This window comes from Atractosteus spatula, chromosome 2 (genome assembly GCF_055471065.1).
Source record: "Atractosteus spatula isolate fAtrSpa1 chromosome 2, fAtrSpa1.hap1, whole genome shotgun sequence".
In the NCBI taxonomy this organism is placed as follows: Eukaryota; Metazoa; Chordata; class Actinopteri; order Semionotiformes; family Lepisosteidae; genus Atractosteus; species Atractosteus spatula.
In genome coordinates this window covers 28,611,641-28,629,394 of record NC_142707.1, presented here as the reverse complement: position 1 = coordinate 28,629,394, position 17,754 = coordinate 28,611,641, and the positions used below count along the sequence as shown (strand labels likewise).

General features: G+C 34.4%; 1 protein-coding gene across 9 annotated transcripts in view; it reads left to right on the top strand.

The window, feature by feature from the left end:
- The window catches only part of LOC148839504 (syntaxin-binding protein 5), a 203,080-nt gene that overhangs the window by 99,099 nt on the left and 86,227 nt on the right, over positions 1–17,754 (top strand). For all 9 annotated transcript variants that reach the window (XM_088927892.1, XM_088927876.1, XM_088927847.1 and 6 more), the window contains exons 6-7: positions 5,169–5,232; positions 6,408–6,491. In XM_088927892.1, coding sequence (XP_088784018.1) covers positions 5,169–5,232; positions 6,408–6,491 — 148 coding nt within the window. The remainder of the gene's footprint in view (positions 1–5,168; positions 5,233–6,407; positions 6,492–17,754) is intronic.

Here is a 17,754-nt window from a genome sequence, read left to right as displayed (position 1 = left end):
AGTAGCAGAAACCAAAAATTAAGAGGGAATATTAGATTTAGTTTTAATGTATATTAAGCATGAAGTGAAAAGTGTTTATTTATCTTTACAGGTATAGTATGCCACAGGGTTTTTCAAATTTTTGAATGTCCTAAATGCATAATTAAATTTCTAATGCAGCAGTGTACGTATATATTGTATACAATGCTATATAAAATGTGTATGCACATTTTGATTTTTATTGTAGTAAAATTCTATTTCTGTTCTTAATATCAAACTTTCTGTAAAAAATGGGGAGTAACATACACTTATTTGTAAAAAAATGTTTAAAGTCTGATTGCCAGTTAATAGTAATCTGGTTACTCTTGCCTCTTATCAGTCTCTTATTGGGGCTTGATGAAACCTGTCATCTTCACATTCTCACTGCCTTTCTTTTTACAGTGTATTATGATTTACACAGGTATTCTCTTCATCTTCATTAAAATCAGTAGCTCTAAATTTAAATTTGCAGCCAATGCTGGGGCTGGGTATCTGGGTATGCTGAGATCAGAGGTGTGCATCTATCTACAGTAGGGGCCAGGTATAAAAAGTAATTCCACGGTTTATGCACCACTACCTATTCTGGATGCTTGTGCCCTTTTGTAAAAAATATTCCATACTTTTATTTTCGATTCCATTCAGTAGCTTAATAACTTATGAATCAGGTCTTTAACTGGTTAAGTTTATCTTCAGTTGTTAACCAAGTTTATAAACTTTCTAATAAAGAAAAATACATTATTTAGGTGAAAGTGCAGTTAAGATAAAATGCTGATTATTTTACCTCAGTTCCCCTAAGTGTATATTTTGCCTAACAGTAATCTGATTTTCTGAAAAAAGACATTCTAGTAATATTTAGTTATTTGTTCTAAAAAGGCCTCAGGTGGTACATGCAACACTTAATTTAAAAGTTAGTAAACAAAATGTTAAATATATCAAACTTAACATCGTTACAGTTTGATATATTTACCATTATAGAGCACTGCTAATGCATAAAAGCACTGCTGGAAAAAAATCTCGGAGGCTTGTTCACATTTGACGTTGATATATGTCAAAGAGAAAAATAAAGAATTCTGGTGTCTGGCTTTCTTCTATTTTTGTTTCATTTGATCCTTCAGGTTGCTTAAGACATTTTATTAGCACCTGCTATGAAACGCCAAAAAGATCTGAAAGGTTGGCTTGTTTCCAGAAAGTGTAAGGAAGATATATTTCCGATGCACTGGACAGGCAGCGTAATTCAGAAAAGAGATTAGGTGTCATATTTTCATTTAGCAGTCGCAAGTGCCTGAACTGGCATTGTCAGAGAGAATCCACATATTTCCTATTATGGCAGCTCGAGCCTTTAACCTTGGAAAAGCTTTCTTTGCAGACATCTGTACTCTGTCATCTTTACTGAAAACCAGGGCTTAAATAATGTTTGACACCTAAACTCAATTGTTGAGGTATTTAATAAAAATGCCCGGTACTTTATACATATCCTGGTGTTCTGTACACAAGGCCAGAATGGCTGTGCAGCATGCCACTCTCAAGCGTTTGTTCCTGTAGCCTTTTCTGAAACAGCTATGTGAAGTGTGGATTAAGCTAGAAAGCTCCTTTAAGTATCCAATATTTAAACATATACAATTCCTGTGTCTTATAGTGTTGTTGTTCTCCAAGGTGCTTACTAGAAATAGCACTTGCTATTTGGAAGGCTGACTTTGAGACTGCGGCATCAGACTCAGTGATTATGAGTCTAGCTGCAGGCCGCATGTGACCCTTCGTCAAAGGTCTTTGTTTCTCTACACTTTCTTGCTTGTCTCCTCTTGGAGCTCTGACTTCATGCACTCAACCCCAGGCCTTTGTCGATCATGTTCTTGTCATGCATCTGCCTTGCTCTACTGAGATCCTGGAAAAGTCACCTTCATTGGTGCATTGGGCTTGCAGGGCAAAAGAAGAGCCGCCCCCCGCAAAAAAAATTCTAAAGGTCTAACACACATTGTGGAGTAAATAGAATCAGAGCCGTGGAATATTTTTTAACAGTCTTCAGGAGAGCCTAAATCTATTGTACTCATTAAATATTTACAACTGTTCTCATTTTGCACCACATTTTATCACAAAGCTTTAAAGCCTCCCATGGGTTTAGGTCAAGTGCTGCTAAATTCACTTTAGTTATTTCTTGCTAATGTTTAAAACTTGGAAACTTGTTTGGCAGTGTACATTAAAAAATGTTGTAACAATTCTTTGTGTGCATAAATCCCCTCTTTTTTGTTTTTCTTCCATTTGAAAGCTTTCCTGTCTGTATTCCTGAATATGCAGTGAATACATGTCTTGGTTTTGTTTAATATACTGTTTTCTTTGTAACTGGAGTTAACGATTTTATGATGTTTAAAATCTTTTCCGTCGTGAGATGTAAAATCAATATAGTGCCATGGTACATACTGTACATACATATTTATCTGTACCAGTACCACTTATCATTTGCATTATTTAACTCTAAACCAAGTTGCTATAATGAATGAAGATCTAAATCTAATTGTCATAATCAATAAAACACCGTTAGGTTAAACAAAATTAGCAAAACATGCAAAGTTGTCATAATATTATAGCAACATCTTTGAAGTTAGTGCCTAAATATCGGATTTAGCACTTTATTCTAATAGCAGCACTGTCACAGTGAAAAGACATTTGCTCTGCGACATCAGTTTTAGCTACATTTTATCAGACAAATGACATTGCATTTTACATTCTACTTCTGCACTGCCTGCCTCATTTCACTGAGCCTGTTTCAGGCTCCCGCTTCTGTTACCATGGTAATCTGTTATCCAACATGGTTTGTTATCCGTAACAAGGCACTAGAATTAAGGTTTGTTTTAAGCATAATGAATGCAATAAAAACAGTGAATTAAATATGTGTGCTGTTTAACATGATAAAATGGAAATATTCTTCAGCAATTTAATTAAATAAACCCATTACATATCAAAAACACTTAAACCTCTTTGTAATTGTATATGCTCATTATTTCTTAAAGGTGGTGATTAATGCGGGTTTTCAGAGTGATCTATGAAAGTGTATATATTAGAGATATCTAGTTCAGAACCAAATTGTCTGTCCATTCCAATATTATTTTCAGTTAATAAATTCTAAACCCAATGCTGATGGTTTGCACTTAGTGCATCTTGATATATCTTTCTCTATCTCTCTCAAATACAGTAGACATTGTCCATTTCAAATGCAGTCCCTGCAGTGAAGTTATGGGGGGGTACTGGAGACACTAGCTGCAACCACACATACTGTATAGAAGTCAAAGAGCACAAAATACAAGTACTTTGCTTTGTCTTTTATAGTGAAAACATGCTACATGAATTTAAGCTTTTCCTGTATTGTATTCTTCTGTAACAATATAGACTTATAAGCTTCAGGCCAGGTTCTGTTTTCCACAGGCAGCATTTATAAACAAAGCTGTTTACATAGAGTATTTGAAACAGAATCTCTGAAATTTCTGTTTTATTCAAAGCAGTGCTTTTTAAGAGTAACAGGTGAAGGACATATAATGTACCAAAATATGTGGATACCTGTTGAGGCCGTTTGAGCTGATCTCATATGTATGAGTGGAAGGCAAAAGCACATAAAGGACAGAGGACCTACGGTGATCAATAAAAAGTCATTAAATTAACTCGTTGCAGCAGTTTCTTGCAGTGTTAGTGTAATTTGGCTGCTAGAGATGGCTTTCATAACCAATTCATTTGGAGAGGGTGATTATGGGTAAACCAGGTTTTAGAAAATCTAAAGTAATATATATTTTTGAAATTTCCTTAGTTTTTCATCTCAATAGAATCCCAAAGGGCTTAAAAAACGGCAGGTTGCCAGCACCTCCTACAGCACAGTTTCTCCCAGTCAGTCTGTTCATGTTATTATCAGGAATAGTAATATTGTATTACAAAATATTTTATTGCTTTATTTTAAAATCTGTTTTGTAATGATTGCCTGTGTCACCATTGGCCCAAATAATATTGCATTTCATACTGTAAGTGAATGCCATCTAATCACAATTACATTTCTGCCTCTGAGATGACCTCTTTTTGGAATGAGACTTTCCTCCATAGTTGTCGGTGCTTGTTTTAAGCATTGTAATGAACTGTTACTTGACATGTATCAGTGACTCCATTACATTCCACAGTAAGAAGCCAAGTACTCTTCTTTGCAGTTACACCTCAGACTAGATGCTTTGAGTACAGAGCTCACAACAGCAGTACAGTATACTTATTCAGCAAGAGCTGCCCAGTTAACCTTGATACAAAAGCAGATGATGACAGAACCTGAGTCTTTTAAATTATGTAACTTATCAAAGTAATCTGTTGTTTCGGATGAATTCTGAATCTGCATCGATTGGACCTGAAAAAAGATTTGATCACTGAAAATTTTCCTTTTTCAAATCCTTTTCTGTATATTGTACACATACTTGCTGTAAGTGTTTTGATAAGCTCCTTAAGAGTATCAGCAATCACAGTATTAAATAACTGCTTGAATTTGTCTTTGAAAGATTCGGGTTGAAATCGGTAATGTTGCAGCCCTGAAAAAGTTGTGTTGGCTGTTCTGTTCTCTGTTCTTCTGTGAAAAGGTCCAAGAACCCATATTCCTCTGCTCTGGGTTTAAACTGTACTGAGTTTGAGAGTAAATGATGGATATGAATAAGCCTATGAAAGCCCCAGCCTATGAAATGAAAACATATTTCACTGCTGAAATGTTTTTTTAATGTATTGCCATTCTTGGTGAATTTCCTGGTAAATAATACGTATTATGGAGCTGGGAGGATATATTAAATAGGTTAGAGTTCTTTATGGTATGTAAAACGTACATGTAAAACTACAGCACAAACTATGCATGCAATCAATACAGAGAGCCAGCAACTTACACATTATAAACCAGCACAGACTAAAATCTCCAAAACTGGTAGCATTGTTTTCCAAAGAGAACTTCTTCCTTCAGGACTTTGTGGCAGATTTAAATGGTGTTTTTTTATTTATGTTGGAAGGCCTGGAAAGCTGATGGAGTGTGACTTTGTGAGTGCCACTTATGTAACAGTGCTGTGCATGCTTTGCTCTCTAATCTTCTGTTACATTAAAGATGTTGCTAAGACTTTTCTGTCACCCCTCCCTTCTCTCTTATTTTTCAGATCTTCTAAGTCCCACCCAGGACCAGTTGTCCACATAAGCGATAATCCTATGGATGAAGGAAAGGTATAAATCTAAAATCACATTAAAATGTTTGTCAAAGCACAGAGAACAAAAAGCATTCTTTGTTTTTAATATCAGAAATGTGGAATAAGGGCCATTTAAAAGCAATTTAGAGGTATTGTTCTAAAAAAATCCTCAGAATATTTGGATTGCTATAATACAGCAGTATTATAGCACCTGTGTCATGACACGTCACACACTTGCGGATATGTATATGTATAAATGTGTGTATCCATTTATACATACGTGTGTACTGTATGAATGCATTTGTTTCGGAAACAACTAATCCAAGGCTGTAATAGAGAGAATACTGTAACAAACATCACCTTAATGCCACTTTTCAGTTCAGTTTAGGAGAGGCTATCTGTCATAGCTGAAGAACATGAACATGAAGGTCTAATATTAATATGAACTATATCATGTTTAGGGAAAAAAGCCAGTGATGCTTGTTATTCACATAGAAAACTGAGTAGTTAACATAAAACCTTTAGTTTCTTAAAAGATCTTACATTGAACATCTTACATTGATAAAGCATTTCAAATGGTCTCTAGCTTCCCTTTATTCTCAGTTTTCCACTTTTTCTGTTCTGTAAATACAAGAGTCAAGTGAATCACCTACTCTATTCATAATCATGACTGTTACACTCAAACACAAAAAAATGTAACCAATTAAATTACTTTGAAGATTAGAAAGTATATCTGCCATTAAAAATATCAGTGTTATCTTTGCAGCGATTTTGTACAGATTGAAATTAGTGCTCAAGGATCCATTAAGAAAGTCAAGAAGAGTGATAGGTTGGGTTCTTAAATCTTTCAAGTTAGAGTTCTATCACCTCAGCAGAACTCAGTTGTTAAGAAAAAAATGAATGTTAAAGGATTTACAAGCATCATTTCCAATTTACAAGCATCATTGTTTCGTTATGAAAAATTTTTTTGAGGCGCACTTATGTCAAATGTCCTTTTTAATTTAATGTTTTATTCTGATCAGGCTATGACTGATCATAGACTGAAGTCATAAAACAAAAATCCCCAATAAGTCAGGTTGGAGAGGGCAGGAGGCCAGCTTTAAAAATGATAAACATGCTGGTAAATGTGCATTTCTCTTTCAGAAGGCAGTGTGTACGTTATGTTTTCATTATGCTAAAGCAGATGTGTTATGTATGTATTTTTTATTGAAGCTTATCATTGGCTTTGAGTCTGGGACAGTGGCATTATGGGACCTAAAATCGAAGAAAGCAGACTACCGTTACACTTATGATGAGGTAGGTACATCAGTAGCATCCCATATTTCCTTTCAGAATATATTTCCAGTAAATAGATAAAACATAATAGTATGTGTTTTTATGCTAAATTAACACCATGAGAATTTGTTCTACACAAGCTGGCCTGTCAAAAATAGAAGTGAATTAATGTAAATGGCCATGTTGGGTATGACAGCACTTTATAGTATGTGTTACTTCCTTTTGTTATACAACATCAAAGGAATTATATGTTCTGGGAAGATTTGATGATCTCCTACAGTGTAACTATAACTCCTCCCAACTACTCATTTATTGCCATTCTCTTGCTTTATAAATTAAACCTATATTTTTCACATGTAAAAATACTTGTGAACACAAATGCAGTTTCTGTAGGCCATCTGGAAGCTCTTCTCTATTTCAGCAAATGAAATATCTTCAGAAAACTGCATTTGAAAAAAACATAAGGTTTCAGTGGAAATTGAATCATTTCCCAGCAAGACTGCTTTGCAAAATCTATCCGAATTTTTTGGTTTAGTTAGAATAGCTGATTAACTTGGCACATAGATATATTTATACATTTATATTGGCTTATAGAAAAAGTGAACACTTAAAAAAACTTACAGACTGGGCTATGCAATTACAGGTACCATTTTTCTATAATTCTGTGCTTTCTGTGTCTCTTTTTGATTGATCTAAATAGAGGTTCGTATTCAAGTCTTTTGAATAACTCAGTTTTTGGAAGGCTGTCCCAATGCTAGATATACTGTACATCACATGATACTGAGAAAGCACTGCAGGGTAGACGAATGGCCTTGTAAGGTGGAGATCTTTAGAATTCTTCCCATGTTTAAAGGATGTCATGGAGCTTGTCCAAAATTACCTAACCTGTATTCTTTTGTTGCATTTCTTGTACACAGTGACAGACATTTTAGAAGGTTAGAATAAATTTTCTTACTGGGCTTCTTTAAAAAAAAAAAAAGATGTCAAGCACTGTCCCTAGCCTACTTGAGGTGAAACCTACCATTGTAATTGAAAAATGTTTTGCCACAAAAATATAAAATTCAAATGAAAATGCACTATTTCATTGTGCTTCACATTTTTATTTTTACTTGTTATTACTTGTTCCTGTTTAATATTAATTTAGTGTAGGGCTTTATGCTCTGATATAAGATATTTGTAAAGTTAAAGCAGGCTTTCCAGTTTTCTTCTATTTGGTACTTTTTAGCTATTAAGTGGTCACATTCTTATCTTTCATTTCCATAGCCAAATAGTTGCTAGTTAAATGTGCTGACTTAAAAGGTCAGTACTAAAAAGTGATATTTTTGTAACTCACTCAGGAATTGAATGAAATGTCCCTCCCCCATGTGATTTGTGGCATATTTATCACCTATGTTCAAAGTGATTTCTAAAAATTAAAAATGTTATAGTATTGACAGTCTGACACGTTGAATATATATAAATTGATCTGTGCAATTTGATATCTTGAATAATGAAACACTAGTATATTTGTAGTGTCAAAATGTTTGGCTAAGAAATATGTGGTTGTATTCATTTTTTTTGTTTTGAGGAAAAGATTTGCAAAAGATGTTAAATCTAATTATAATTGGTACTGGGTCAATTTTTGACAGATTTTTATGTGCAGTTGTTTTTATCAACTTTCATCATGTACAGTAATTTTATATGTAAACATAGTATGTACTGTTGCCCTTTGTTTGAAATTTAGACCAGGAAGTCTACAAATGTAGGCGAAACCCAAAGTCTACAAGTTGCTATTGAATGCTATCTGAATTCTTGTTTACAGAACTTGCTGCCAGTACTTTTACAAATTCATCAAATGAGCATTTAGTGAACCAATAATTGTATAATTCTGTAGTGCTAACCTATTAATCTTTTGGCAAATAGTTGTGCTTTTATCAATCCCGTTCTTTCATAATTGTCAATTATACAGGAAAAATCCTGCCAAATCTGACCGATGGACACTTAAATGGTACCTGACTTGAAATACGTATGACCCATACCAAACGGGACCTTTAAACATGTTTAGAGTTTTCATTTTTTTTGGTTAATGTATCCTTGAAGGCATTAAAGTATTGGGTTTGCAAAAAGTACAAAACAAAGTTGTACACATACTCCATTCTCATAAAATTTCTATATTAAGCTTTGTAAGTATATCTGCTCAATGCTGATGTGTTCTTGTCCCCTAGAGGCTTTGGCTGTACAAAGCGTTCACATTCCTAGTGCGTCATTACCCAAGAGCCGTTACCAGATAGAGATGGTGCCTTGGGCCCAGTGTGCCATAGGCTTAGTGAGCCAGGTTGCATAAACATGCAAACCAGCATATTACAGACCATTCAAACAGTGTTTTTTATTGTTGTAAAGATGTTTATAATTCTCTTTGTACCTAGTTGGTTTCCATGACCATAATAAATCAAAAAGAAATCTGATATGTGTCTTGTGTTTCCATCAACCCTCTATCCTAAAAGAGAGTTGTAACCATTTTTTGGGGAAATGTATAGTGAATTTGTGACATTGATGTGTACCAGGCAACACTGTTGTTCTACTAATTATCATTTAATGTTTGTTTTTTTCTTAGCAATTACGTATTTCAGGAGAAAGAGGCACTTCTCCAAAAAAAGAAAAATAATCCAGAAAATGTTTCTTTCTCTTTTAAGGGGTTATGGTGTTTTATGCTATTTCCATTTATTCAGGTATTTTAGGATTAAATCTTATAAATCTAAAATGGAAAGGGCTGGGCTGAGGATATCAGACCGTATTATGCCTTTTACCAAGTCAGTACAATTTTTGGTTACTCTTACCATTGAATGTCATCTGAATTCTTGTGTACAAAAAATGAGAGAAAGTGACAAAGGGGTATCCTCCAAATGGATTTGGTAAACCTTTTCTTCAGAAGGGACATACCATAGTTAAAGAATGAGAATTTATGAATGAGACGAGGCTTTTCAGCCTAACCTGTTCTGCTGAGTGCCTATAGCAAACTGATCCTGCAGAGGACAGTCCCTTCAGCTCATTCCAAAAATAATATTTTATTGAGACAGAAACACTATTTTGAAATGTAATCTCTTTAACTGGCTCTATTTACTATTTTTTTATTATAAAGTTATTTCCATTCTATGTAATGAAACTAAAAAATAAGGAAGCTTACTTATCCTAGCCTTTAATGTGATTTGAGTGCGCATTAGCAGCTGAACTGTTTGTCTCATTAACTTACGCTCTTCTGTTCATTAGGCAGTATTATACATTGGTAAACGTGGTGGACTGCACATATTCTCTATATAGTTTAAGTAGGTAGCTGCATCAGTATGCGTAGGCTGCAAAGGAACAAGTAAAGTTTCCATGCTGAAAACAGAAGATAAGAAACACTGTTTCGGCTGTGGAGCCTTCTTCGGGTGTGATATTCCCTATATGCTTAGAAATGTTGTCATAGCTCTGTAAATTAAACCATCTAAATTCTTGTAACACTGTTTTCATAATGTTGAATCCAGAGTGTTTTCATCAGGAGATTGAAATATTTTAGTTCTATCTCTACTGGAGCATAGAGCATTGAAGATACAGGATGACTGGTTTAAGAATTGATTATTATGTTCAGTAAGTGGCTTCACATTACAAAGTCTCACAGAAGACCCTGCGGATTCGTTCCTTCTAAAATATTGTACTGGAATGTCACAACATACACAACTGTGACATGTCACAACTGTAAATATGTTGTGATGAAGGGATCATTAACTACAGTTTAACCACATAGAGCTTAAAAACTATTGAATAATTTTAAGATGCATGCAAGTAGTTATATCTGTTACTTGACATTCTTGTGTCTATATTTGTAATTAAACAAGAAGATCCATATTTAAGAACAGATGATATTATGAGATTACAAACAAAACATGTTCTTTGATTTTTGTGCAAATCTCTTGATTTGCCTTTGCAAGTTGCTAGTTCTCCTTTATTCACGCAACTACCATGTGAAACTTTGGACGGTATATGATTTGAAAGCAATGGCAATGGTTTTATTTTTACATTTAGTAAACTGGAAAATTCAACATGACATTAGTTTGCGGAGCTTTTCAAGGGGTCTGTAGCTGTGATGCTTTAATACACAATGAATAAGCATGAGCTATATTTAGCAGAAAGCAGCATCTCTGCCATTAGATCCCACTTCACAATCACAGGTAGCAATGAAGAACGGAGGCTCTTGGCAACTAGAATCTGCTAATTAAGCCAAGCGACTGCTTAAAAAAGTAACAGTAACAGAAGACTTCTGCTTCTAAATCTATAGGATTTATTTTTTTCAGAAGTCCATTTATGAAAAGCATAAGGGGGTATTCTATGAATACTCAGAACATGGCTGTGCCCTTGTGTCTACCAATGCATCGCAACAGTGCTTCTCCACAGGAGCAATCTGTGTCAGCACAGGAGGGTGTCATGCACTGTCTTTACACAAAGCAGCTGGGAGCCCTGGAGAACAGTTAATTTATCATGTTATTTTAGTTATGATTGTTATACAAATAGCTGTCGCTTTTCTGGGACATGAGCTGAAAAGCAGAGGTAGTAAGTGATATGGTATAAAGGGATGATAAAAGATAAAAATACAGTATGTATAAAAAAACTGAGTCTCACAGAGGAGTTGAAAATACACACTATGGAGTTAGAAACATTATATAATGAGTATGAACATTTAAGATGACTTACAATGGATTTTATTCTTCATTTTTTAATGAGTTCATTGCTGTCAGGTTAGTTAGAACTTAATTTAAAGGTCTCTAAGTTAGAGCAATGGCTTTCATATTGTTTTATCTTTAGTTACTGTATATCTGGGTGTCTTTAAAAATTATTTTAATAATTTTCTTATTCAATGAAGGCTAATACCTTTATTTTAAATTGAAGCAGCTGTTATGCAGAATAGAAGACATCTGTTGTACAATGACGTAAAATATTTTGTCACTTAGATACAAATCACAGAAAAAGAAAATGACATCAGATCTTCCCTGGTTCAACATATTGCATGGTTTAACAGTATCATATTATTCACTAATCCAATGTGTGTTACTTGTTTAATTGTTTATGTATAAGTGATACCACATGTAAGTGTAAGCACTTATTTATCCTAATAGTTGGTATGACATACAGTATGTCAGTAAATCAGATATTGGACATGTACTGTGTTCCTCCTAAGATTTCAAATTATAATTTGAGAATTTCTTTGTCGATTTGTATCTTGGGAAAGAATGTCCTTGTCATTATACTTTCTTTGAACTCTGGAATGGTAGACAAAAAAAACTCTTGAATTGCATCTGGGTTTGCACCCCAGAAATCAGTGGTATTGACTGTGTAGAATTCCTTTTGAGGTACTGGTGCTGTCAGAGGTTTATTTGGCAGAGGAGCTCAGTTTTTTGCCATCTTTCTTTTATTATTACTATTTGTATTCTTTACCTAAGCAGCTCAACTCAGAAGAAAGGAAGAGAAACCATTTTAGTGGGAGATGAAAATGAGTCAAAAGACTGTAAGAAATAACTTCTAGGGAAACATTCTAGCCTTGGGGGGATTTCTTTATTTGCTACTTGGCCAAATGGTTTCTATCCCTTCATGATAGTAATAGTATTGCGAGTTAGAAGGATTCTCACTTTTCTGCTATATTAAAATGGTTGGCTTTACTAAGTGTCATACTATATATATGTAAGAATTATATCATTTTTTTTAGATTGACTGTTCTTGACTTCCAGGAATTGTTACAAATCAAATTTAATAATGTTCATAAGCAATACTGGGGATGCTGAGGTAATGCAACATTGTCTTTAGTTTGAATTAATTGGAACATATTATAATAGTAATTAGTAATAAAGTTAAAAAATAACTCTAGAAGACTGCTGATCTTGGTAACAAAAGAATTAGTATTGACATCATCCTGACTTGTAATAGAGCTGAAGTTACCTATTAGGGTGCTAAGCTGCACCTCAGTCTGAAATTGTATGAGAGAAAAGTTAAAGCAGTGATGTCTTGAATGTATTTGTCAATATGCATGTTTGTTCTGATCTGATCAAGGCACATAGTTTGAAAAGGTAAGAACAGTTTTGCTTCAAATGTTCTTAAAGAACAGGGAAATGAACAAAAGAATCATATCATGAATGTATAAGTCTATCTTAGCTGATGGAAACTTCCAGACATCTTGACCATTAAGCTGAAACGTGCAGCACAAGATGGCCCTCATGTCCATGTTTAAATGGCCCTACAGTCATGTTTAAAACAACTTATTTCTTTTCCGTTTTCCAATTCAGTGATGGTAAGTTACTTTGGATAAAAGCATCTGCCAGATGAATAAATGTAAATGTTTGTTTTCTTGAACAAAGTCAATGCATTCCATGTTTAAGTGTCTAACAAACACTAAGTTTGCCACCATCTATTGATGTATTTTATGTTGCGTGTTTTGGGTTCTTTATATAAGGATTTTTTGTCTCTTGAACATGTATGTTTTGAGAGAGTCAGTCTCCCATCTCTAATATCAGTCTTTTGTAGATATAATGTCATTCTTCTTGATGATCATTTTAAATGTCTTAAAGTCAAAATCACCCACTTGAGAACATTTTGAAAAGTACTACATTTCAATACACTTAAAAGACAGGGCAAATAATTAAAATAATTTTTCATGACTATGAAAATAGTAAATTAATTTTTTTAGTTATAGTTTAACAAATACAGCAAGATGCCAGTGTGTTTTTTTCATAAAATGTTTTTGTAAGACCTTCTTTTGTGTATTTTAAAAGCTGTGGTGTCTGACAGCAGCAGTTACAGTAGGTGCTCAAGATCATGAAGATGATGCAAGTAAAAGTCTTTGTAGAAAGCAGTTAAGGACTGCAGGGATCTTCACAGTTTTCTATGTACATGTGGTCCTGTTCACCCAATCCAAATGCTGTTTAACAAATATTTTGACGTCACTTGATCAGCTACACTCCATTGGTTTACCTTATTCCAAGGCAAGTCAAATCAACTTCTGGAAAAACACAAAGCAGTATGTTTTAAAAGTATCCTTAAAAACGGAGATTACTTAGACCATTTGGAGAAACTAAGTTGCTGAGAGCTAAGTTGGTATAAAACCCTACTGGGTCACTTGGGACATCAGCACTGGATGCTGATCTTTTTGGCTTATGTGTTATTTGCACTTTTCATTATCCTCTGATAAGTTTTCAGTTCTAAATTTTCTGCCATTGGACATCTGTGTGTTTGAGTTTTCCTGTTATTTAATATTTAAACATGAGATTTTCCGCTGAGTAGTAGCATTATATTTAAACTGGAAATTCCAAATTCGTATATGCTGCTTTTTTTGTGAAAAGTGTTCAAATTTTAATGCGATATGGAAGATATTATTCATAATGAATGACCTTGGGCAGTCTGTAAACTGAAAATTTATAGAGGAGACGTGTTGTGTCTTTTCTTTCCAGCTTGGAATTAACTTTTACCTACTAGTATATTGCATTGCGGCTCCGTACTTCTCACAAAGGCTAGGACTGTCAACACCCCGCTGTGTAATGCTATGTAGAATAGAATAGAACAGAACAGAACAGATCTGGGGGATGGGAAGGAATTTTCAGTAGCATGCACTGTTGTCATTGTTAAGGAACAAGTAATAGGTTTATTCCACGCTGAAAAGAGAAGAGAGAAAACACAATGTTTCGGCTGTGAAGCTGAAGAAGGCTTCACTGCTGAAATGTTGTGTTTTCTCTGTTCTCTTTTCAGCATGGAATAAACCTATTACTTGTTCCTTTGCAGACTATGCATGCTGACACAGCTACCCACCTGAACTGTTGTCGTTGTTGCTGTTTAACATAAGGCAACCAGCAATCAAATGTGGAAAATACATTTATTTGTCCTGCATATCAAAGTTAAATTCGTTCAGAGCGCCCTACATTACATACTCCAAGCATTTTGCAAACATTCCCGATACATAACCACGTTATGTACTCTACATTGTTCTATTTTATACCATGACAGGAGAATACACACTGTATTAATTATTGTTGCTGCTGGGCTTCAAGCTTTGAGACACCCACTTACTTCTTCATCTAGCTTGCAGAGAAAGTCATTGCCCTGCTTTTTGTCTATCACTTAATAAAAAGGTCAATGTAGAACACATTATTTATTACTGTGTATTTATTTTAGGGCTTTATATTTATGTTTATAATGGAGAGTCCAGTCCCCATTACCCCCAGCGGGCCAGTAGGCGAGAAGACATTTTCATACTATTTTCATTTATTTTTTATTAAAATCGCAAATGCATGTTTAATTAAATGCTTTTATTGATTCACAATCTGACAATGCAAGACAGAACAAAAGCATCTGTGAAATCACATTCCCGAATGTCCCCCACTGTGTTCAACATTCTTAGGAAGAACATGAAACAGCCTGTTAATAAAATTGTTGCAACTTTGTTCTGTCAGCTCTTCCTACCAGAACTTGTAAATCGCTTTGAGTTTACAATTGGCACTCTGAGATCCTGAATGATTAAATTCCCCTCATTTTGCTGAAACGAATAAAGAAATCATGCAGTAGTTATATGTATTGGAAGGTGCTCTATTTTATTAACAGACACTCCGACTCAAACCTGTGTTGTATAGTGATATCGATGTGGGTAATGTCATCGCCATTAAACAATGTGCTTATCTCGCAAATCCTGCTAAAGTACAAATTAGACACAAGAAGAGTATTATTGGACAATGTTGTGTGGCTCTGGTGGAATTTCTTTGTAAACTGAAGAGTTATAGAGGAGACACGTTGTGTATCGCCTCTTTTTACACTTGTAAGAACATTCCAATATTAATGCGACACCGAAGATATTATTAATAACCTTTTAAATCTGAAGCCGTTAACTCTACTTCACACCTGCATGTCAAGATCGCGGTTTCAAAATAAAAAAACATCAAACCTTAGATTGGATGAGAACGTCATGATTTCGCAAGGATATGAAACATGACAATTTGTTACACTATCAGGAGAAAAACGCCAATGTAAATGTCATATTTACAATTTGTTGAAAATAAAAATGTAAAGTTCTCTAAAGCTTTCTCAGTCAAGAGGTGACTCAGTTTCAGGTGTGAAGAATACAGATCCCCAATTCAATTGCAGCCTAAACTTTTCCCCACACACCCTGCTCCCACTGCGATTGGAATATACACAAACAAAGCACTGAAAGCTTTACAGTAGATGATCAGGTGTTTCGCAGACGTAGGGATAGTACTTTAATTCTGGCTTTATGAACTCACACCTAGGATTCGATTAATTCAAAATATATATTTTTTTAATTTCACCAGGTACTAAAGGTACTTTATATTAAAGTTATATCACTGGGCAGTGGTGGACGGTGTGCTATTTTGTCAGCAACCTGCTAATCTGCTTAACACCTGTAGAAAATATGGTTTTATTTCTGTACAGAATGCGTGTTGCATTTACAAAATTAAAGTGTTTCAAATGTTTAATTAAGAAGTAAAAAGAACTTACAGCTTACAAAAAGACTCAAACTACAGTATGGAAAAACGAGCATTAAAAAACATTTGATTCCTGGTTGCCTTATATTTATTTTTAAAAATGAAATAATAAGATACAATGACGTGTTCCTCCCTAACTCAAACATTGCGTGACTTTAACAGCTGTATAAAACGGTTTAGATAGCAGAAAGTCACCTTCCTCTTACAAGCGACTCTGTTAAGCAGAGTTTGTGTTAACTTTGTATGTCAGTGAAATAAATGACCGCAGGCACTTTTCCTTTCCCCCAGGTTGTTTAAAAAAACTCGCTCTTAATGGGCTAATCCTTCAGTCATTCTCTCTGATGCAGTGCATCAGCTGGTCAGGTGACTAAGGTTGGCACATTATTTCCCACTGCATTCTGGGGAACCTCCATCTTGTCTCCATCTATCACTCTGTCACAATTCATCAAGCGTGAATGAGTCAAATTAAAAATAAAACATGTTTACAAAGAAAGTGGATTACAGTAATTCTACCAGCTATATAAATACATATATTTAGATCCTTAAATTAATATAGTTATTATTTTCTTTCTATATGCGATTCCATATTATATTCCCTAATAGTCAAATTCTAAAAAGTACGCCCTTCTTTCAGTTGAGTATGCATAATTAGCATCATGGGGTCATTGTTATGATTTCTCTATTATCAAATCCCTCACCTCGTTCACTTATGGTTATTTTGGAAACATTTTGACATGTTCCTTTTGACTACATTGCTGTCGATATTGTAGTAATAGACCAAATAAAACACTTGGAGTTTGTAATGTAGGGCGCTCTGAACGAGTTAAACTTTGATGCAGGACAAATAAATGTATTTCACACAAGCTATACTGTAGTGGCAGTACAATAGCAGTTTGTAATTATTCGCTGTTATTAATAAATCACTTAGCTTCGAACATGTTGTGATATGTAGAAATATCACAAATGTAAATATAGTGTCCATAATACTTGCTATTTGATTTTTACAAATAAATTTTTATTTGTTAAAAGAAAACTAATGGCGACAGCTGGATTTGAACCCTTAACCTCCAGCATGCAAGGCACATGCATACGTTATTGAGCTACAGGCCTTTCAATGACACTACCTGTACATAACTGCTAACTATCACATTTCAGTAAAAATAATGAATAGTATGTAGCTTTTCACACTACAAGTATGGACAGTTTTTAAAAAACTCTGATGCGATCTACAGTCATATACACATAATGTATAACAAAAAAGAACACAATAATTTGAATCAAATAAATTATACAGTAATAGCTGTAGAGAAAAGATGGGCCTTTTAAAAATGTTGTCAGTCACTGAGTCTCTAATGGATTTGGTCAGTTATTTCCACAGATCAAACTGACACACAGATCACAGAGAAGATTAAACACCTGTTGTGTGGAGCCTGGCCTTCGTCAGAATAAGAAGGCTTGAATCAGGAGATTCCAGGTTAGAAGGTTGACTGTACTTGTGCAGTAAACCCTAATGTAAACAGCACTGATCTTTCAGAGCCAGTGCAGTGCACAAAGGACAAGAGTTATACAGTATACTCTATTTTAATTACACTACAGTATTTAAGTTGTTGCAATAGTATAATCTTCATCAAATAAAGACATGAATTACATAGGATAGAACTAGAGAATTGCTTTAATATGCATTAACAGCATTACACAGATGGTAAATAGATATCTGTGTTACTGTATGTTCTCCATGCATTTTAAATGATATAATCTCAAGTAAGACCTAGGTTTTTGTCTACAAGAATGCA